Source organism: Erpetoichthys calabaricus, chromosome 17 (genome assembly GCF_900747795.2).
Source record: "Erpetoichthys calabaricus chromosome 17, fErpCal1.3, whole genome shotgun sequence".
NCBI classification, from domain to species: Eukaryota; Metazoa; Chordata; class Cladistia; order Polypteriformes; family Polypteridae; genus Erpetoichthys; species Erpetoichthys calabaricus.
The window spans coordinates 24,992,007-25,015,957 of record NC_041410.2 but is presented as its reverse complement, the minus strand read 5'-3'; the positions used below and the strand labels follow the sequence as shown (position 1 = coordinate 25,015,957).

General features: G+C 43.7%; 1 protein-coding gene across 1 annotated transcript in view; it reads left to right on the top strand.

Annotated features, from left to right (window-relative positions):
• The first annotated feature begins 19,523 nt into the window (after nt 1–19,523).
• kirrel3l (kirre like nephrin family adhesion molecule 3, like) overlaps nt 19,524–23,951 on the top strand; it is an 82,650-nt gene continuing 78,222 nt past the window's right edge. Inside the window, exon 1 of the mRNA XM_028823390.2 lies at nt 19,524–20,322. Coding sequence (XP_028679223.1) covers nt 20,265–20,322 — 58 coding nt within the window. The 5' untranslated portion in view covers nt 19,524–20,264. The remainder of the gene's footprint in view (nt 20,323–23,951) is intronic.

Sequence of the window (23,951 nt, the reverse complement as noted above, 5' to 3'; positions counted from 1 at the left end):
ATTAAGTCAATTATTCTTACACACAAAACAAAGTCAACAATGGAGTCAATCTTCAGCCCACTCAGATTCCAATATTTGGAAAGACTTGGAGTCGTGGGTGATTCCTGGACAATCAGAGCCACAACTTATCTGTTTGCAAGATCAGGTAAACAACTCATTGGCAGACAGGCCAGACATTATTGGAGTTTGTTTTTAATGAAGAATTTCTGTTACTGCTGGGAAACTCAAAAAGACATAAGAGGTGTGAAGACTTGCTCAGTACAGACTTTTTATTTATTCTTAATTACTTTTTACCATTTCTGTAACTGTTTTTGTGTCGATAAAAAGGCCTTCTTTGATGCATTTCAAATTGATTCTTTTTTTTAATTGCAAAGACTTTTACAAAAGGCTGTAATGTGTTCAGAAATGAATGCTGTTGGGACAGCCTCCGGATTGCTAGGGCTCAGCTAAGAGGTGAAGTGAGGACAGGTGACTTGCAGTCAGACACCCAAAATTGTTGGGGAATGTTGTAAGATTTTCATTTATTTTGTGATTTTGTCTAAGATCACCAACAATTATAGATTAATCCTTACTGTCGCATGTACAGAGTGCAGTGAAGTTCTTTCTTGCAGCAAAATGCAACATCTCGCCACTGTCCAGCGCTATTATGGCCCTTCTAGGCCAGTACAATTCTCCCAGCTAATCCATCTATTCAGCACCCCATTTCTGTTCAGCTCATTATTGTAACACCCTCCAAGTCTGTATGCAACCTTGGGGTGGTGATCAATGACCAGATGTCCTTCAAGGACCATTTTCTTACAGTCTCTCTCTGTCTTGCAGATTCACACTATATAACATCTGCATGATAAACCTAATTCTGACAGAGTACCATACCATACCATTTTTATTTGTTAAGCGCTTAAAAACACAGCATTACAACTGACCGAAGCGCTGTACAGTTAAAACAAGCAAGACTAAAAGCAAAAAATAAAAAAAAAAACAAACATTAAGAGAGAATTAAAACAGAGACACTAAAAAAAACAGGTCAGGGGACCCAATAAAACAGAGAAATAGCAAAAAGCAAGTGGGAATAAGACAGGTTAAGAATTAAAAGCCAATGTGAAGAAGTGCGTTTTTAGGTGTGATTTGAATGTGGTGACTGAAGCGGCCTGCCTAACCACTAAAGGTAAGGAGTTCCAGAGCTTGGGTGCACAGACAGAAAAAGCCCTTTCACCACGAGCTTTAAAATGTGCCTTGGGAACGGTTAGGAGCAGCTGATCTGCGGATCTAAGAACACGAGGGGGATTGTGACGATGGAGCAAGACACTCAAGTAGGCAGGGGCTAGACCATTTAGTGCCTTATAGGTTAAGAGGAGTATCTTAAAATCAATTCTGAAACTAACCGGCAGCCAGTGTAGGGTTTTTAAAATCGGTGTAATGTGTTTGCTTCTGCTGCTTCCAGTTAAAAGTCTTGCAGCCGCATTTTGAACCAATTGGAGTCTCGAAAGAGTGGCTTTACTAATACCATATAGGCAGGAATTAAAATAGTCGAGCCGGGACGTAATGAATGCATGGATTACTGATTCCAGGAGGTGGTAAGGCAGAATTGGTTTGAGTTTGGCAATTCGCCTGAGATGGAAAAAGCAGGATTTTACTGTGCTGTTGACTTGAGCATCCATTTTCAGGACCATATCCATTTTGATTCCAAGATTGGAAACAGACGAAGTTACTGGAATGGGAAGAAAGTCGAGGTCAAGGGGTAGGGTCTGTTTGCGGTCGGGACTAAAAACAATGACCTCGGTTTTTGAATCGTTCAGGTGAAGGAAGTTTACAGCCAGCCAGTCCTTAATGTCAGATAAGCAGTTGAGAAGAGGTTTAGTGGAGTCAGTTGACTTGAGGGAGAAATAAATTTGGCAGTCATCAGCATATAGGTGATACGAGATTGCATGTTTTCTAAAAATTGCACCTAAAGGCAGGATGTAAATTGAAAAAAGTAGTGGCCCCAAAATGGAACCCTGGGGGACACCACATGGGAGTGGTACTGATTCAGATGAAAAATCATCTAGCATGACTCTAAGAGTCCTGTTGCAGAAATATGACCTGAACCAGTCGAGGGCTAAGCCAGATACACCAACCCAGGATTCGAGTCGGGAGATCATGATGTCGTGGTCGATTGTGTCGAAGGCAGCAGATAAATCGAGAAGAACCATAATCACGTAGAGTCCTGAGTCCAATGCCAAAAGGACATCATTTAGGACACGTAAATGCGCGGTTTCTGTGCTATGTTGGGGCCTAAAGCCTGACTGAAAAAGGTCCATTACCTGATGGTCCTGTAGGTGGTGAAATAATTGCTCATAAACTACTTTTTCGAGTAATTTTGACAGGAAAGGTAGTTTGGAAATTGGACGAAGATTGGAGAAGACGGCAGGGTCAAGATCAGGTTTTTTCACGATTGGATGTACAACTGCGTGTTTGAAAGCACAAGGAACTGTAGCCGAAGATAGACTACTAGTTATGATCTTTAAGACATCATATCGAATCACAGGAAAGACATCTTTCAGCAGTCTGGACGGCACCACATCGTCCGGAGAGCCTGAAGGCTTCATTGAGGCGACGATTTTTTCCAGATGGGGGAGCGAAATGGGTTCAAAGCTAGTGAGGGAGCCGTGTACAGGAATGGCTAAATCAATAGAGCCAGAAGAAGAAATGGAGATCTGGGATCTAATGTTCATGACCTTATCCAGAAAAAACGTAAGGATCTGATTACAAAGAGCATTGGAGGGAGAAGAGAAAACAGTTCCAGCTGGAGAGAGGACAGCATTCAGTGTTTTGTATAAGACACGTTGATTGCCAGAATTTTTTGAGATGATGTCAGTAAAAAAACGGTTCCTTGCACCTCTGACTGCTCTCTGGTATTGAGACCACATGTCTCTCATGCAGTCAAAGGTAACAGTGAGACCATCTTTCCTCCATTTACGTTCTAGCCGCCTACAGTTTTGCCTGATGGAGCGAGTTTGTTCATTTAGCCATGGGTCATGCTTGACTTTGGATTGTCTCTGTTTGAGTGGGGCTACAACATCCATCACAGAACAGCAGAAAGTATAGAAGGTTTGCAATAAAACATCAGCATCCGTGGATTCACATGATGTGGAGATTGATGAAAAAGCAGCTGCAAAATCTTCAGCAGCAGAAGGGGAAATGACACGGAAGGGACGGGTAGTGGTGGATTTACCATGCTCAGCAGAGACCAAATCCAAATTAAACAGAACAGACGAGTGATCAGAAAAACTGGGAGGCAGAATGTCCAAGTCACTGATTCTGAGACCGCGAGAAAGAACCAGGTCCAGTGTGTGAGCCTGTCCATGTGTTGGTCCATTGACTAGTTGAGAAAGACCAAAGGAGTCAATAATGTCCAGAAAGTCTTTTGCTAGAGGTTTAACGGGACAGCAAACATGGATATTAAAATCACCCAAACAAAGGAAGCGATCATATCTGCAGGTAATATCAGCCAAAAAAGCTGCAAATTCGTCTAAAAAAGTCCTTATTATATTTTGGGGGGTGATAGATGAGTGTGCACAGCAGCGGTGGAGAACAGACAAGTTCAAACATACTGAGCTCAAAAGTTAAAGGGGAAAATGAAAGCGGAAGGGAAGGGCGTTTGCAGATAAAATCAGATTTAAATAAGGTCAATAAGCCCCCGCCGCGGCGCTGCGCTCTCGGCGTGTTGATAAAGGAACATCCCGGGGGCAAAACTTCAGTGAGTGAGAGCGTCTCGCCCGGTAAAATCCAGGTTTCAGCAGTACATAAAAAATCCAGGCCATTGGAAAGAAAAAAGTCTTTCAGGATGAAAGTTTTGTTCACGACCGATCTGGCATTTATCAGCGCAAAACGAACCGGCTGGGACGACGTTAACAAAGACGCACCAGCCGTGGCGGCTGACATTGTTGTGATGCGGCGTAGGTTGTTAAAGTTCACTCCCCGGCGGCGGTGACGGAGCGAGGCAGGGAAGTGTACCGGAGCATCCGAGGGCAAGAGGCATTTCGGGAGCATTGACTCATGTTCGGAGCCAGGAGAGTTGTTCCTAGAGAGGATCCGGGAGGCTCGGAGCCGAGCCCTGGTGCCTCCACGCTTCCCACGGCGGCGGCGTTTCCATCGGCGACCGGCCAAGCCGTGGACAGTGATGAGGAAGGCCGGGACTTCCTCAAACAGTCGGCCAAAGGTTTGACTGAACTCCGGAGTCAAATGTCGAGAAACCCCCGCACTCGTTCGAAGAGCCAGAAGGGTGAAGCGATCATAACGAATGATCGAGTCAGGAAGAGCATCACAGGAGTAAGTAAGCCGAGAAAAAAAGCAGGAGTAACAAGAAACACAAAAGCCAGAGTGGCTGACGGCGTGCCTCAACAGTCGGCGCCATCTCCTGGGCCCAGGCTTTGGTCTTGTCATTTATGACTACTGCAATTCTCTGCTGGCAGGAGAAACAACATGTATCACCAAGCCACTCCAGATGGTTCAAAATACACGGGCATCTCTAGTGTTGAACAAGCCAAGGTGTGCACATGTCACTCCTCTTTTCAGATCAGACCATAATGAAGGCATATGACCATCTGGCCCAGCCCATAAAACTTGGGCATCCCGAAAGGAGGCATTACTACTGGCTAGAGTGACCCTATAGACAGAGCTCCACTAGCAGCAACTGCAACCTAACAACTCTTAATTTGTTTAATTCCCACATTCAGGACAAACACCAAAGAGCCTTTTTTTTCGTTTGTTTTTCCATTTGGCCATGGACAATAAAAGGGATGACCTGATTGGTGGCCCCAAATGTCTTTGTTGTCTGGAGACTCTCTCTGTATACAGTATATGTACTTACATATATACATTGTGAAAAGAATGGACAAAATGCCACAAAAGGGTTTGAGGTAGCCACCCTGTATCATGTAAGCTGGATTCAAAAAGACTTGACAAAAATCGGTTTCCACACTGAGTTCAAGACAGAACTGATTTACAGGATACAAAATTTCCGTTTTTAAGGTCAAGCAGAGGAAGTGAGGTCGTCGGGGCCTGAACCGGAAGTGACATCATCGGGGCCTACCAGAATTTCCCATGACTGGTCTGGAGAGGAAAGAGAAAAAGGGTTAGTGCACTCTGCCACCCCCCTGGTCTGTCGTGGAATTACCCTCATTTGAGCCCTTTAGTTGCCTCCCATGGGCACGTATGTGACAACATGTATACTTTCTTATATGTACAGTATATACTTACACTTAAATGTATATGCTTACTTATATATATTGTATATATAGTTACATGCATACATGTATACTTACTTAAATGTATATACATAAGGCTGCTCCAGAAAGCCTTAAACCCAACACACAGTATAACACCACAAGTTGTATGAATAAAATACAGAATATTTGTTCACACAAGTAGCAGAAATGAGGTAGCAGACCCCTTTAATGTCGGACCCAGGAATGCTTGTGCTGTCACACCATGTCTTTCAGGAAGCATTTCTGGGCCATAGAAAAAGTAAGGAGGTCCTCCTCTAACAGTGCCCTCTAATGGTAGCCAGGGACCCCAACAAAGCTGCACTTCCAGACTCCAAGTCCCAAGCATCCCTGCAGGGGTTCCGACTGGGTCCCCATATGAGGACCACTGCCACCGAAAACATAGGGGATGGAAAAACTCATAATTCTCTGCTTCTGCTGTTCCGTTTTTCTCCCTAACTGTCAAGTAAGTGAACCAGCTGCTGTGGCATAATGTCTGAGGCTTAGCCTCAGCTGATGACATCAGAGGTTCGAGCCCTGCAAGGGAAAGAAAAGGTACGTATAATTGATGAGCCCCAATTAGGGCAAAAAACGTATCGTATACTCTTTGTATTATTTGCACTGTTATCACATATCTATGATCTGCTTCTCGCAACTGAGAGGTGTGATGGATGTTTGCTGACTGGCCGACCAACCACAAGCGTTACCTGGTAGGTAACCATCCAAATACATACTGTCGCAAAAACCATGATGAGACAACAAGAAGGTTTGGGGCAGCCACCCATATAATATGTCCTGGCTGCAAAAATGGATTTTAAGAATTGATATACAGATCTCTCCAGATCGGAGTCCACAACTGAACTGCCAGTACAGAGACAAGATGGCCACTTTAAAGGCCAGTGTAGGAAGTGACATCATCATAGACTTGACAGAAAGTGACATCATCATAGGCGGGCCCAGAAGTAACATCTTCAGAGGCGGATCCGGAAGTGACATCATCACAGGCGGAAAACGAAAGTGACGTCATCACAGGCGCTGGAAGTGATGTCATCACAGGCACCAGAACTTTGTGGGATTTCCTGAGAATGGTCTACAAGGGATTGAGAAAGACAGTCAGCACACCACACCACCCCTTGAAATTGCCATTATTCAGGCCCTTCAGTTGACTCCTACTCGCACGTGTGTGACAATACATATATATACAGTCATGTGCATGCATTTGGGTGACAGTTTAAGAGCTTTGGTAATGGAAGCCCCGTGTCTGCGTGGGTTTCCTCCGGGCGCTCCGGTTTCCTCCCACAGTCCAAAGACATGCAGGTTAGGTGGATTGGCGATTCTAAATTGGCCCTAGTGTGTGCTTGGTGTGTGGGTGTGTGTGTGTGTGTGTCCTGTGGTGGGTTGGCACCCTGCCCAGGATTGTTTCCTGCCTTGTGCCCTGTGTTGGCTGGGATTGGCTCCAGCAGACCCCCGTGACCCTGTGTTCGGATTCAGCGGGTTGGAAAATGGATGGATGGATATCCTAAGGGTACCCCAAAGCACTGTCTGTCTCTGTTCTTCTTATTTCAATATATAGAGAGACACTTGTGAGGACCTATGCTGCTACTCAACCTCTCAGGTCTGCTTATGAATGGCGTCTGGAGAACACCACTCTCTGCATAGCATCAAATCTCATTCCAGACTCTTCATGTGTATCTTCTAGCTGGTGGAATGAGCTGCCCACCTCTTTTTGAATCTCTGACTCCTTCAAAGTGTTTAAGAAGCTTTTGAAAACCCTCTTGTTTAGTGAATGTCTGACATGCTAACTGATATTAGCTCTTAGGTTTTGTAATCTAGGAATTGTAACTCGCTTGTGTTCAATTCTGAGGCCTACACTTGTGGTGATTAATTTCGTAATCTTGTCTTGTAACATTCTCCTCAAACAGTCCCCCAGACTGATGTTTACTTATTATGCTGGCCTCCTTAGTAAGTCGCTTTGGATAAAAGCATCTGCTAAGCAAGTAAATGTGGATGTAGGATGTTGAAGGGAGCCCTGCTATTCCTTATAAGACTGATTAACACAAGATTTTTCTTTTTCCAGAACTGTGGGTAAGAGAGCTCTAGCAATGATAGTTGGATGCATAGATGGTTGTTTTCTAAATCAAAAGCTATGGTGTTAATATAAACATTAAGTGAACTATGGGACTTTCAGCATTTTATCGCTTTAACAAGTAATTGCTGGCAATATCCTAATAACATTACTTCTGGATTTACATTACCCCCTATCAGTATAAATGTCAGTTATTTGATCTTTCCCTTATTTGCATTTTTCGATTTGAGTAATCAACGGTAATTAAAACGCACCAGTAATTTGCACACATTTCCATATTATGCAAAACCTGGATCTTGTTAGTAATATTTTATGAACTCATTATAAATTCTTCACAAAGCTAACACCTTTTTTATTACTTCAGGAAATAAATAAAGTTGAAGGCACTGTGTGCAGTTTTCATATTCTCCCTATGTCAATACCGTCTCCCTCTGTACCTTGGTGTTCCTCCTCTGCTTCAAAGACATAAATGCTTGGTGGATTGGGATCTTAATCTGAGCTCAGAATAAGTGAGTGTACCATACACTGGACTGGCGCACTGTCCAGCTCCTCTACATTGAAGATCCAATCAAATGGCACACATCAGATGATGCTTAGCAGCCTTGGCATTGCACGTCTGTGATGTGATGCACTACACCCAGTCATTTGTGTCTTTTTCAAAGTGCCCATTTCAAGGCGTACCCCACATTTCATTCTTATAAAACCTCCTTACACTCTGGCTGAGATTAGAGTTATGAATGAGTGACCTCACACATAAGTAACAACGATGTGTCTTGTAGTGGGTGTATTGAATAGCAGGTGTGAAAGCACAAGAGAGCCCCAAACCCCAACATGACACCAAGACAGTCCCGGGTTCAAATAAATGGGTGTTTATTTCACAGAAACCACAGCACAAGTTATCTCTCCTTCAAACACTTCTCCTCTCTCCACCCAGTTGAGTATCACTCGTCCTCCTCTTAGCTTCGACTCACCTGGACAAGGCAGTACAGTCCCTTTTATTGTGGACCCAGGAGTCCTTCTGGTGCCAGGGATTTTGCCCATTGGAAGCACTTCCAGCTCACATGGAAGTCCCACATAACATGGAGTATATCTCCCTGCAGCGCCCTCTTGTGGCACCCACGGACACGAGCAGGACTGTGCTGCTGGACTACAATTCCTGGCCTCCCCTGCTGGTTCCTGAATGGGTGCTGATATCAAGGACCACTACCACTTAGCAACTGAGGAGAATAAGCACCACCACCACCCCTTCATTATCCTCCTCTTTTATCCTGTCCAGGGGAGGTATCTGGTCAGGATGCCTGTCCATTAGTCTGGAGCTTCCCGCCCTGGTAAAGCACCATCTTCTCTTCTGGCGGAGATGTCCATCCATCCATTAGGAAAGCCTTGTCTGGGTGCAGCGTCCTTTGCCATCTCTGCTGGGATGCCTTTCTGTCCACTCAAGGATTCCCATCCGGGTAAGGTATCTTCCCACTTCCTTTTTGGATGCCTGTCCATCCCGTGTGGCACCTACACATGGCTGCCTCTCGTGTAGTGATACTGTTGTACAGTGCCAGACCCTTCTCGGAATTTCGGAAGTGCAAATAATAAACACACAATTCAAATGAATGTTCAGTGATGCTCCTGAACTGTAGATCTCCGATGCCCTGGACCTAGGCCCTTATTCCAGGGATGGTGCTTGCCTTTCCTTCTAAGCTGCCAGGATAAGCTTTGGCTTCCTGCAGTCCAAACGTTGAAAGAAGTTTGCTCCTAATGGATGAAGGCCTAGTAAAAATCTTACAAGAATTGAGTCAGCAGTGTGACGTAATGGTTAAGGCATTGAACTGTCTACAGAAGGTGGTCACTTCAATCCAACCATTAACTCACTGGGAGACCATGAGAGATTCCTTCAACCTGCTAGTACCTGAACAATGGAAGCAGCTGGACCGCTCGCAGTTAATTTTAAGTCTGCTCAATTCATTTCAGGCCTGCATTGGCCAGAGTCTATCCCAGCCACATCAGACACAAGGCAAGAATCAGCCCTGAACCAGGTGCAAGTCCACCTGAGGGCACACTCCGACACTCACACATTCAGAGCTGCAACTTAACCAAACATGCAAGTCTTCGGAAAGCGTGGAAGAAGAAAAAACAAAACCCCGCAGTTACAGAGATAGCATGCAGACACCAAACAAGGGCTACCTGAATTTTTAAAATAACAGTCCTGCAGTGGCCCTTTACTGGGTTGCGTGGTTCCTCATAGATCCATTGCTTGACAAAGAGCCATTTCATTCTATGAAGGGTTATTTGCATATAAATTTGGCTCTTTGGGCTTTGAAAAGGTTCCTGATATGTGGACAAAACAGAAATCTTTCATGTTTAATAGGCTACCTGATGATGATCTGGCTTTCAGTACCCTCATTGCTGAGGATCCAAGTGGCTGGACCAGACCAAGGGGACGCCCACAAGACACCTGGCTGCGGTCACTTCTATCAGTACAGTACACGGGGGCCCCTACCTACACAACCACTAAGCAAGTCACAACATACATAGATTAGCATGGGACTCCTATGCTCGTGGGCCCCCCCAGGCAACTGCCCAGCATGCCCTTGTGTTGAAAAGGTTCCTAATATGTTGACAAAACAGAAGTCTTTCATGTTTAATAGGCTATCCAGCAGGATTCCCAGAGGTTGATCCGGCTCACAGGACCCTTATTGCTGAGGACCAGAGCGGCTGGACCTGACCAAGGGGACGCTCACGAGACACCTGGCTGCAGCAGATAGATGGTCACTTTTGAAGGGTGGATCTCAGGTTAGATAGATAGATAGATAGATAGATAGATAGATAGATAGATAGATAGATAGATAGATAGATAGATAGATAGATAGATAGATAGATAGATAGATAGATAGATAGATAGATAGATAGATAGATAGATAGATAGATAGATAGATAGATAGATAGATAGATAGATAGATACTTTATTAATCCCATGGGGAAATTCACATACTCCAGCAGCAGCATACTGATAAAAAAACAATATTAAATTAAAGAGTGATAAAAATGCAGGTATAACAGACAATAACTTTGTATAATGGTAACGTTTTCCCCCCCGAGTGGAATTGAAGAGTCGCATAGTATGGGGGAGGAACGATCTCCTCAGTCTGTCAGTGGAGCAGGGCAGTGACAGCAGTCTGTCACTGAAGCTGCTCCTCTGTCTGGAGATGATACTGTTTAGTTGATGCAGTGGATTCTCCATGATTGACAGGAGCCTGCTCAGCTTAGCATGGGGCCCCTATGCTCATGGGACACCCAGGCAACTGCCCAGCATGCCCTTGTGTTGAAAAGGTTCCTGATATGTGGACAAAACAGAAATCTTTCATGTTTAATAGGCTTCCTAGCAGGATTCCCCAAGGGTTATCTGGCTCACAGGACCCTCATTGCTGAGGACCCGAGCTGCTTGACCTGATCATGGGGATGCCCACAAGACACCTGGCTGCGGCAGATAGATCATCACTTCTGAAGGAGGACTCTTAACAGCATTATCGGGCAATACCTACACAACCGCTCAGTAAGTCACAACGTCCATAGATCAGCATGGGGCCCCTATGCTCGTGGGACCCCCGGGGAACTGCCCAGCATGCCTTTGTGTTAAGACGGCCGTGGTGGGACTGAGTCTGCCTGTAGGGGGGATGCCAACCGTGATCCCCAGCTATTTCATCGTGTGGTGGGTGCAGCAACACTCTGTACCAGTGCATGCTCCCCAACCTGACCTGACCTAGCAGGATACAAAAGATCAAGAAAACCTGAACCCGGCCTGTGTGATGGTATGCAGTGAGAGTTCATTTGGATTTCAGAAATCTGTGATCAATAGCTTATGGTTTTTATAGAGCCTTCTACAGATCTAAATAAAAGGTTCTTTCTGGAAGCCTCATGTGGATGGCCCTATTGGGAACCAAAAAAGGCTCCCCTACGGCACTGCTCTGAAGAACCACTTTGCACTTTTATTTTTAATAGTGTGGGTTGGTATTCAAACCCAAGACCCTGCATCTGTTACACAGTAAGTCTATGACTTTACAAATCCATCTGTTAAATAAATACACATAAAATGAATATCCCATCTATTGAAAAAACCCATAAAGTGGAAATCCTACATTTCCATTTATTAGGAAACTAGAAGGAGTTAAATAAACATTCGAGTTACATGTCATTTACGTCACTTTTCCAAAAAGGAAAAAAAAACTATGATGTCTTGCACATATGCTTTAGTTGTTTAGTCACCAACTGTTTGGCCAGATTTCTTGCTAATCAAAGGAAATGGTAGTGCAGGCTTGCAAAGAAGTCAGTAAATCTTTAGGTAGTCACAGAAACCAGTTAAATGCATTCTGGGAATTTATGCACTGAAAGGGGTTGAATGGCTTTAAAATATCTATGATAGGAAGATAAAAATGTTACGTATTCCACAGACAAGTGGATAAGATATTCAAATTAAATGGACTTACAAGTAATGACAAATAAATCACTGGAGAGCATCTGGGCTGATCCCGAGACTAAGAGATATGAGCTGTGAGGAGACATTGAAGGAGCTTAAGCAAATGGAGACTATGAGAAGACATGACTGAAGTGTTTAAAATGATGAAAGGAATAAGCGTAGTGGATCCAGACCTTGACTTTAAAATGAGTTCAACAAGAACTGGGGGACGCGATTTGAAACTTAAGGGTAGATTTTGCACAAAAATTAGATCATTTTTCTTCATGCAGGGAACTGTAGACCCAGGATGGTCTTAACAGCATCACAGGACCCCGGGGAAAGTAGTGCAGTAGGGCCCCTGTTCTGATAGTAAGACAGAAACATACATCGGCATCAGAAACATCATAGGCCCATTGTGCCCATACATTAAGATGGCCCTGCATGGGCCCATGGAGTAAATTAGTGGTTGGTGTAATGGAGAGCAGGAGTTTGGGGACCTTCACATCTTGACTTGATGTTATTTTGGATAGTAAAGGATGGACAACCTTGTTGGGCTGAATGGCATACTCTTGTTAGAATTTTTGCAATGTTCTAAAAAACAGATGAACCACACAAACTCGGTGGTGCTGGTATTTTACAAAACAGACGTTTACAATGATTGTTAGCTTGCTTTTACAATGACAGGAATTTAATTTACAGTACCCCATTCCCCAGTCTTTGTTGCACCTGCAAGTGTGATTTCACAGTGGGGCAATGGGATGGAAATGTGGGGGGGGGGGGGGTGTCTGTATTTTCCTACCATATATTTAAACCTTATTTGTTTATCAGCTGGACTGGCAAAACTAAATTATCCCAACGAGAGTGTATGGGTGAGCATCCTGGGTTGTAAACACAGTCGGCCCCAACTTATTTTCTGTCTTGTGGCCAATTCACTCTAGAATCCAAACCCGAGGTCCTTTTCCCAAAATAAGGTTTCGATATACAGTAATCCCTCGCTATATCGCGCTTCGCCTTTCGCGGCTTCACTCCATCGCAGATTTTATATGTAAGCATATTTAAATATATATCGCAGATTTTTTGCTGGTTCGCGGATTTCTGCGGACAATGGGTCTTTTAATTTCTGGTACATGCTTCCTCAGTTGGTTTGCCCAGTTGATTTCATACAAGGGACGCTATTGGCAGATGGCTGAGAAGCTACCCAGCTTACTTTTCTCTCTCTCTTGCGCTGACTTTCTCTGATCCTGACGTAGGGGGATTGAGCAGGGGGGCTGTTCGCACACCTAGACGATACGGACGCTCGTCTAAAAATGCTGAAAGATTATCTTCACGTTGCTACCTTCTGTGCAGCTGCTTCCTGAAGCAACATGCTGCACGGTGCTTTGCATACTTAAAAGCTCGAAGGGCACGTATTGATTTTTGCTTGTTTGTTTTTCTCTGTCTCTCTATCTCTCTCTCTCTCTCTCTCTCTCTGCTCCTGACGGAGGGGGTGTGAGCTGCCGCCTTCAACAGCTTTGTGCCGCGGTGCTTCGCATACCTAAAAGCCAAACAGCCCTATTGATTTGTTTGCTAGAGATTGTTTTCTCTATCTATGTGACATTCTGTGCTCCTGACACACACACCTTTGAAGAGGAAGATATGTTTGCATTCTTTTAATTGTGAGACGGAACTGTCATCTCTGTCTTGTCATGGAGCACAGTTTAAACTTTTGAAAAAGAGACAAATGTTTGTTTGCAGTGTTTGAATAACGTTCCTGTCTCTCTATAACCTCCTGTGTTTCTGCGCAAATCTGTGACCCAAGAATGACAATATAAAAATAACCATATAAACATATGGTTTCTACTTTGCGGATTTTCTTATTTCGCGGGTGGCTCTGGAACGCAACCCCCGCGATGGAGGAGGGATTACTGTAACCCAATAGCGAAATAATGTGTACAAAATATAATGGAGAAAGCATAAACATTATAATAATGTTAATAAATCAATTGAGGGTTATGTGTATTTGTATGCCCTGCCAAGAACTATACACCCCCACTGTCCCTGAAACTCTGGTTAGAATCATGGGATACATGGATGAAAGAGTTTCATTCTGAGCAGAGTCACAATCTAAAGGGGGGAGCAGCCCCCCAGTGGTTAAACTCACTTAACTGGCATAAAGGTGGGTGTCTCTGTGTCGAAACAAATCAGAGTTGCTGTACCCCGTCCTGTAGACTCTGTGATTAGCTTTAAAACTGATGATACTTAGACTGACAACACTACATTGTGCCAATGTGAATGAAAGAGGGCATTTGTGTGACGGAGACCTGCCTTACTCCTAAAAATAAAAGTGCCATAGTAATGGCATAGAGGGCATTGGTGAAACCTGAAATTTCAAAGTGGGGGAGCCTGGAAATAACTAGGTGGACAAGCCAGAGGCCATTTTTAAACTTTTTGTAATATTTTTGTGGACCAGAGGTGAGCTCTGCAGGTGGGTACCCCGTAAAGTTAAAGTGTGGCTCAATTCCTTCATGATCGATATAAGATTCTTGGGGTCCCCCTGGAGGTGAACGGCTCAAATGATTGACAAATGACCATTAGCATAAATTAAATAGAAGTGTTTTTGGGGATGGCTTCTCAATGATGGTGCCCATAGCTTCAACCCTGCATAGGAGAAACCATTTTTGGCTTCCAAAAAAACCATCCACATTAATGTTCCAGAAAGATCCTTTAATCTATTCAGATCAAAGGTGATAACAAATTTGTGAAATACAAAAGAGGTTCAGTGTAAAAGGATTCTTACTGCACATCAGGCCAAGTTGTAGTTTTCTTGATCTGCTGTATCCTGCTAGGTAGCTTACTTTACATTAAAGATTTCAGTTTTGTCACATATTTGGAACCTTTTCGAAGCCCGAAGAGCCCTTCCTAGAATGAAATGCTTCTTTCTCAAGCATTTGTTCTACAAAGAACCCAACAACCCAATAAAGTAATAATAATAATAATAATAATAATAATAATAATAATCTTCTTTCAGCTGCTCCCATTAGAGGTTGCCACAGCAGATCATCTTCTTCCATCTTGTTCTGTTACACCCATCACCTGCATGTCCTCTCTCACCACATCCATTAACCTCCTCTTAGGCCTTCCTCTTTTCCTCTTCCCTGGCAGCTCTTTACATTTATATAGCACATTTCTCACTACTCAAAGCACTTTTCACAGTGAGTGGGGAGCCACCTCCAATGTGTAGCATCCATCTGGATGATGTGATGGCAGCCATTTTTGGACCAGTATGTTCACCACACATTAGCTATTACATGGTGAAGGGATAGCCAATTAGAGACAGGGGATGATTACTGGCTAGAATGAAGCCATGGACGACAACTTAACCTGGACATCGGGATACACTCTGCTCTTTACGAAGGATGACCACAATTTATGACCAATAGAGAGTCAGGACCTCATTTTTACGCAACATCTGAAGGACGGTGCCATTTTTACAACACTGGGGCTTTGGGATTTACGCTATGGACTAACATCAACACCTCTTCCAGCAGCAGCCCAATCTTTTCCTATCTGGTTTCCCTTTCAATTACTGGCCAGTCTGAACATGCTTAGCTTCAGATGGATGACCTCTGGCATGGCTGCTGCCATTAAAGAACCAACATTTGTAAGAGTGAACATATCTCTGTGTCAGAGTGAACCAAAGTTGCTACACCCTGTCCCCTTGGACTAGTGAAAACACTAAATTTCCCCAATGTGAATATCACTGCTGCCTCGCAGTTAGGAGACCTGGGTTCACTTTCCAGGTCCTCCTCCCTACGTGGAGTTTTAATGTTCTTCCCGTTTCCTCCTGGTGCTCTGGTTTCCTCCCACAGTCCAAAGACATGCAGGCTATAGGTGCATTGGTGATCCTAAATTGTCCCTAGTGTGTGCTTGGTGTGTGTGTGTGTGTGTGTGTGTGTGTGCCCTGCCCGGGGTTTGTTTCCTGCCTTGCACCCTGTGTTGGTTGGGATTGGCTCCAGCAGACCCCAGTGACCCTGTAGTCACAAGATGGCTTACTTGTCTGAACTTATCATGACTTACAAACCAGAGTGCACATTAAGATCTCAAGAAGCTGGTCTGCTTATGATGCCAAGGCTTAATAAAATAACAGTGGGAGGTTGAGCTTTTAGTTACAGGGCCCCTAAACTGTGGACTGGTCTGCCTGCTACTATAAGAGATGCCCCTTCGGTCTCAGCTTTTAAATCCCAGCTGAAGACTCACTACTTCAGTTTAGCATATCCTGACTAGAGCTGCTGATTAACTGTACAGACTGCATCTCTGTTGTTAGTCATTAGCACTAAAACATAAGTAACATGATAGTTATAATTGGACACTAACCCTCACCTATTCTGTTTCTCTTCTCGGTACTCAAATGTGGCACTTGGTGCCACGGCCCACCTGCCAAGTTGTTTTGCCTGCCTAAGGTAAAGTCATCCCTGATGGAGGATCGCAGGAATCGTGGGAAAGAGGGGTCCTTTCATCGGATTGGCTGGCCCAGCGCTGTTTCAGCCGTGGAATGGCCAAATGGGGGAGGCAGCTTGATGGATGAGGTCCCCAGGACTCTAAACAAATCCAAATCATATTATGTGATATCATCTACTGTTAAATTCTGCTCCTTTACTTCTAAAATTTTTATTTCTATACTGTATTGAGGATCTGCGGTGGGTTGGCACCCTGCCCAGGATTGGTTCCTGCCTTGTGCCCTGTGTTGGCTGGGATTGGCTCCAGCAGACCCCCGTGACCCTGTGTTCGGATTCAGCGGGTTGGACAATGGATGGATGGATGTATTGAGGATTTGTTTTGTTCTGTGTATTGTATTGTATTGTATTGTATTGTATTGACCCCCTTCTTTTGACACCCACTGCACGCCCAACCTACCTGGAAAGGGGTCTCTCTTTGAACTGCCTTTCCCAAGGTTTCTTCCATTTTTTTCCCTACAAGGTTTTTTTTGGAGAGTTTTTCCTTGTCTTCTTAAAGAGTCAAGGCTGGGGTGCTGTCAAGAGGCAGGGCCTGTTAAAGCCCATTGCGGCACTTCTTGTGCAATTTTGGGCTATACAAAAATAAATTGTATTGTATTGTATATAGCGGGTTGGTAATGGATGGATGGAATAGACGTTGGCACTTGCTCAGCTCACACATGTAGTCTATGGCGGCACTGATTATATTGTCTCGGCTCTCGAGAGTATATATTGGGATAAACTGATAAAAAAAAATGACTGAATGCACAAAATAGAAAACTAATGCGTAACATCTCGTTAAAATTCTGATTATAAGCTCCGATTTCTAAATTAGGTAACTCTTCATGCAGTACTCATTCTGCGTGCTGGTGTTTTCACGCTAGAACACGCTTTGTCGTTATTCTGGTTGCGAACTGTTCTTTCCATTGAGCCAGCCAGCTAAACGACATATTCTGAAGTGTCCATAACATAATGAGAAATTGTCATGCGAGTAGCGCTGCCTCTTTAGATGAATACAGGGGACAATTCCAAAAACGATAAACACCCCAGTCCTTTCCGAACTCGGACGGGTGGATTACTCGATCCATTTCAGCCCTCCGATTCTTCCTTCTCACAAAAGCGCTGCCAAAGTAGAAATGTCCGTTTATTATATCCACAGTGGTGACGAGTTTGAATCAGTTTGTTCTGTACAGTGACTTTTATCAGGCGTACTCAATAGATGCCAACACTCAAGCGATTACTTACATTTATTTCTTTGGCTAACACGTTTATCCATGGCGACTAAAATATTTGAGATACAATTGGTGACATTTGTTTTGTTTTCCAATTAAAGCACAGTCTTCATTCCATTTAGCGCCGTCCGAAACTCAAACCATCGCGCCTTACAAAGCGTACAAGAATACACAATCGGTGTAAAGTGCACTTCAAACACCCGATGTATCAGTCGGAAATGATCGCAAAAACGAGTACGCGCCCACAAAGGAGCAAACTGAAGAAGATCACGTAATACACAACACAGAAAAAGGAGGTATTGGCGCATGTCCTCGGAAACGAAACTTAGATAACACAGCTCCCACCCCTCACCATAAATCTGGATAAAGCATGTCCAGTGATTGTATGGTGAGATGTGTGACAGACGAGGCTTTCTGGTGGTATGCCAATGTGCCCGTTAAAACGAAGGTTACAGGGAACCAATGCCAATAATTGGCATTTCTCTGACCATCGCAGAAATTGCCTTTGTTCAGGGAATTTCCCAACAATTGCAGTAAAGTTTGATGTCGAGGTCACCTCGGATTCCACCCATGTCATGTGGAGTTTCGAAGTTCTCGCCTTTTTTTATGGGATTTGGTAACACATCACCAAAGAAGTGCGTATTAGATGAACTGCAAATTCTCAAATGAACCTATGCGCTTGAGCGAGTCCTGCTCTTTACGGCTACCATGCTGCCATGGACAGGCTCCATCTCCCAGTAATCCTGCATCGGATTAACGGTTTATGATAATGAAATGATATACTTAAAACTGCCCGCACTACCCCAAAATAATAATTGTGCTAGAAATAAGGTCCACAGTTACATTTTTTCATTTCCAAAGACGCTTGTGGATCGCGGAGGCTTGCACCTAACCAGGCATCACTGGGCACAAGACAAGAATAAACTCAGGACGGGACGCCAATCTACTTCAGAACACGCTCACTCTTACAGGGCCATGCAGTTTAGAGCCACCGATTAATTTAAAAGGCACATCTCTAGGACGTGAGAGGAACACTTGATCACAGGGAAAACGTGTAGACTGGTCCAGGTTTCTAACCCAGTTAAGAAGGTCTCTACCTTTGTGTGTGTGTGTGTGTGTGTGTGTGTGCGTGTGTGTGTTTGCTGCTTTCAGGACCCTAAAGACGTACACATTAGATGAACTGGAAATTCACAGAATGATCATGTGCGCAAGAGCGGGTCCTGCTGTCCATTGCTTTTTCCTGCCTTGCGCCGGTGCTGCCCAATCCTAAATCGGATTAAAATGATTTGTTAATATAATGTTACCTGAGACTGACCACATGCCCAACCTGGTACCCCTGGGCAAAAGACAAGAGTAACCCCTGGACGGGTGGCCAGTTCACGGCAGAACACGCTCGCGCATAACATGCAAACTTGTCCCGGGATTCAGCCCCATTTCAATCTTATTTGTTCAATACACAATTTCGATGTTTACTGTTAAAATAATGACTTACAAAATGTGATGCTCGTCTGTGAAAGCAATACGGTCAGGCACTATAGTGCAGGACATAAAAATAACTCGTGCGCTGCATGGCGTCTCTTCACACCTGCCGGAACGTGCTGTTTGTTTGTTTTGTCTGTACAAACGTTTTAACAAAACGAAGTCTTGATGAAACTAACACTAACACCCCCCTAACCCATCACCCCCAACTGCGAGAAACAACTGCTTTTAAACCAAAACTGCGATGTTTGTTTAATGATTCTGGCTGCAGCTGCACCTTCTGTCTTTGAGCAACAGTTTGCGAAACCTGCAAATCAGTGGGAAGGCACTTGTCGCTGACCTGTCACCCGGAGCCCGGCACATCTTAGTTTAGGTTAGGGATAGCCAATGGCGATCTGTGGGTGGGTGGTTCTCAGAAAAGGGTTTACGCCACTTGTGAATGAAAAAGTTACGAAGAAAGATACCCCTTTCCTTTAATCCCCCCACCCGCAACCAGCCACCACCGCCTCCCACCCCCCCACACGCACGCACACGCCCCTCCCTCCCCTTTTTTCCGCTCGCCCAGTCTTACACCGTGTCTTTGAAAAGTCGCTTCTCCTCCTAGTTTTGACAAGGCTAAATCCCAGAGACACAGAGCAGATGACAGTCAGTGCGGATTATGCTGCTATCGGGTCACAGAGCAAAGAGAGGGAGGTGTCCTCAAACGAACAGATCTGCCGCGCCAGCACCGCGACACTGAGTGGATAGCGCTTTATGCCCCGGGCCGGGAAAGGTGTGATGGACGTACAAATGTGAAGAGCAAAATACACCTGCGGAAAAAGAAAGAAAGAAAGAAAGAAAGAATAACATAAGCCGCTGCAAAGTGACCGGCAAGCCTTACTGCCCGTGCGATTCTATCTGAAGATTGTAGAGCTATGGACAGGGTGCGCGGACTCTCAAGAAGAAACTAACAGGCGGACACTTATTTATCTGAAACGAGCTTCTCCTTAGTAAGACGCCTTTTCGTGCTGTTAATTATTTCAGCCGGGTGAACTGCACTGACTTCTTATATTTAAATCCAATCAGTGACAAACTTTGAGAAGACCGGCTGATACCTCGAGGGGAGTTTTTTAATCATCCGGAGTCAAGAAAACGACACGCGAATATAGGGCACTTTCTCTGCAACAGTCTACATTAATTGACTCGACGTCAATATTAAAGTAACGGAGCGCTTGGATTTTGCGAGGGAAAGCGCTGCCAACCCAGTACTCTTATTTCTTGCAGTTTATCACATACTTATAGAAGAGACTTTTTCCCCCCACGTCTGTAATGGAAAAAATCATGTTTGCGCTTTGGATCGCTGCGTTCATCTGCCTGGTTCCACGAGGTGAGAAATTGCCGTTAAGAGCACGGTTATCCTTTGCTATGTTTTAATTAACGGAAAGTGTACTTTTTTCTGAAATACTTGTGTTTTAATTTTCACTGGATGTGTTAGAATTATTATTTTTGTCTTTCTAGTTTAAGAGGGTTGAATGAAAGTATTACCGAGTCTATAATAAAGCGTGCATGCTTCGATGGTCCAAAAATCCGGCAAGTAAGTAGATAGATAGATAGATAGATAGATAGATAGATAGATAGATAGATAGATAGATAGATGGATTTGTAAACTGCTTAGCGTCCCGCGTTCACTCCGCTTTATTTATAGCTAGCTCCGGTCCAAATTTATACAACATTTCCATTTTATCCAGCCGTGTCTCCGTGGTTAAGGTGTGTAAACATAACATGAGCGTATTCTGTATGAAATGTATGCGGATTAATAGCAGACTTAATCGTGTTATGCCTTGCATTCTCAATTCATGATGTGCGATCGCTTGCGATTTTAGTTCGTAAGCAGTGAGATATCATGAGTATGCCTTCCTAATGAATGAAAATGAATGTAAATCCTTTTGGAAAAGTGCTGAATTTGCTGGAAATGCTGGCTGGTAACTCAATTGAACAGAATGTGAGTTTTCCGGTTGAAATTTCCTTTGGGTGCTTTGACTACCTGGGCAGAGCTTCTCGCTGTTCGAGTGAGGGCACATGTCTGAATAGTGGATTTAGGAGTGGTTGTGGTTTGGTCATTAAATTGATCTATGATGACCTGGCATCAGGTGTGTGTTTTTTATATGTGTTGAGTGTTGTAGATTTAAAGTATACGTTACTGTACTAGATGTTACTTAATCTTAATTTGGAGGCAATGTTAAATATATTCTCATATCAAAAACGGAGTGTACGGTATATCGACTATCAGACACATTTTTGACATGAGTCTATTTACTTGGGGGTCGATTCACTCCAGTTCGGGTTTCGGGGTACAGGACAGTCCATAGGAAAGGGCGTTGCCGTCCATGGTGGTTGTGGTGGTGTGTTTTTGCCAGTCAAAAGGTAAATGTGAGCTTACATTGGTTCAGTTGACAATACAGGAGAAGCTTCTCCCATAATGATGATCAAAACGATTCAACTAGAAGGTGCAAGCCTTACACAACGCCACCATGCTGCATCGCTACCCCCCTGAGCCACTGTGTAAACGTATCACGTTTTAAAAAAGGAAAATACATGCAGGCATCAAAGAACCGAGACAGCAAATCAAACGGTACAAATTCACTTGAGTCCGTACATCAATTGCAGTTTCAACTCGGAGAACCACCAGCTTTCGAGTCTGCAGGGCGCTATAGCACTTTGGTTGACTGCCGCAGAGCGCTTTCCCATTTTTGCTTTCCAGTGAAATCATTTCTTGCAGATAACAGCAAGCTGACGATCTCAAAGCGAATCGGCGGCGTACTGGGGGTTAACTTTGTGCTTCGCTTACTATTAAAGAGTTTCAATTATTCTATCAATTATTAAGGATTAGCCAGTTAAAGCTCACTAGCCAATGGATTGTGATGCACAAACCGTACTCCGGTCAAATATTCCTTGACATAGTGCAGTCAGGGGAAATAAAAGCCACATTTTAACCTAAAAAATTAATTTGCTTGTGCTCTACGACGCTCCGTTTCTCCGATAGGCTGTTCGCGATTGAGCTGAGTTTGCCCGGACTGTAAATTTTTTAAAAGCTCAGACAGACCACACAAATTCACAGAGAACATATGCAAGATCCAAACTTTATTCTACTCTGAAAGGTTTATTATATTATTGTACTTAAGAGATCAAGGTGTATTCTTATCATTTGTGTTGGATCCACTTTAACAGGTGGCGCAGTGAGTAGTGTTACCACCTCCAAACTCCCAATTAGAACGTCCTATTTAAGAAGGTTTTTCTATTTTATTTGATTTTTTTGCAATATTTCAAAATCTTATCAGTTGATGCTGTCATGATGTTAAATGTGACAACTGTCGTCCCAGCCCGGGCAGCTTCTTTCCTTGTTTGTATTACTGTCTGGAGACTTGGACAAGCGACAGATGCATGGAAGTTAACCCAAATGAAAAGTGCGGTTTCGGTCTATAGGGTAATGTGTGTTCATAATGACAAATATAAAGTCCTACGTGATGTGATTTATTTTTAATGTGCGTGCCCTGCGCGCAAGAAGCGGCAAAGAAAGGGATTTATTTATTATGTGAAAACTTTGTCGCTCCAATTATTCCTTCGTCGCCATCAGCCTCACCAAATCCTCTCGTTCCAGTACATTACAATGTTTATTGGGGGCTAGTCATGGTGATTTTGCTTCTTCTTTCTTGTGAAGCATTAAATAGTTACCGGTGCGTGATGAGGCGTTAATTGAAGTCTGCTTTGGTAATTGTAGGAGATGCGGATATCGCTCAGACAGTACTTCATGAATGAAATGCTCGCTATAAAGGATGTCGGTTTGAAAGGCGCAGATAAGAACTCCCAGTTCCTTTCGGCGAAAAGAGCGGAAAGCTAATTTCCGTCATTTCGTATCTTCTTAAAATAGTCGCTTCTGTCTTTAGAATCGATTTGCATTCCTTATCCTTAACAATGATACGACCGAGAAGTCCTCGCACTTTAATTAACATCTCCCCGACATGAGTGATGGCATAACATGAGGAGCGGGAGTGCGCAGACGTGCGCCCCGGCCCCTACAATATGATAAGGACACTCGGAAAATGAAGTGCAACTCTCTCCAAGATTATTTAATCATTACTCTTAATTTTGGGGTAAATTCAAGGGGCCTCCTACCTGCTATCTATTGTTTCATTATCTCATCAGAGGGATAATGGAGATGTAAAGATTGTATTATCTATATTAACTAATTTCCCTTTTGCCTTAACTAAATAAATCCAGAGCCTTCAGCATTATCTCCTTAATTCCTATATAATTAGTGACTGATCAATAAGGTAATTAACTTCAAAGCAGGCACCAGAGTGCGACCCAGCATTTTTTCACATCCCCAAAACCAAAGCATGCGTGCACTGGGCTCAGGGGTGAAATGAGAATAACTGGAGGTGCGTTAACAGAAAGCAGGGAAGCGTTGATTTATTTACTTGTTGATATATTTTCCTCCCTTCAGACCATCTTTCAGGGTTTATAATCAATTATAACTCCCTTGCCCACTGAAGAAATATGATAATAACTGCCTGCAAGGTAATCAATTAAGCCACACTTCTGTTCTAAAGTTAAGTCCGCTGAACTCTCTGCCTCCACTTTAATAAAAGGCTGATAGCACAGACTGCTGACACGCTATGATTTCAGCTTCTTGCAGATTTGAAAGACAGAAGGTGAAAGCGAGTGGATTCATCCACCCCCAGCTTGGAGAAACGAGGTGGCTGACAATTCATCAGCACGGCATACCAATTAATTTCTCTCTAACATCTGCATGCCAAAGTTAACTTGTGTTGAAGCAGAAGAGAGAGAGAAGACTTTTTTTTCTTCTTCTTTTCCCCCCTTCTTCTCTACAGACGCACAAATTAAAAATCGGCTTATTAAAATGCCAGGCTTGTTTGAGCTTGGGGTGGGGATGGTATCAGCTGTTAAAAATAAATTGCCTTTTTTTTCCTATTTGGGGCTTTAAATAACACTGAA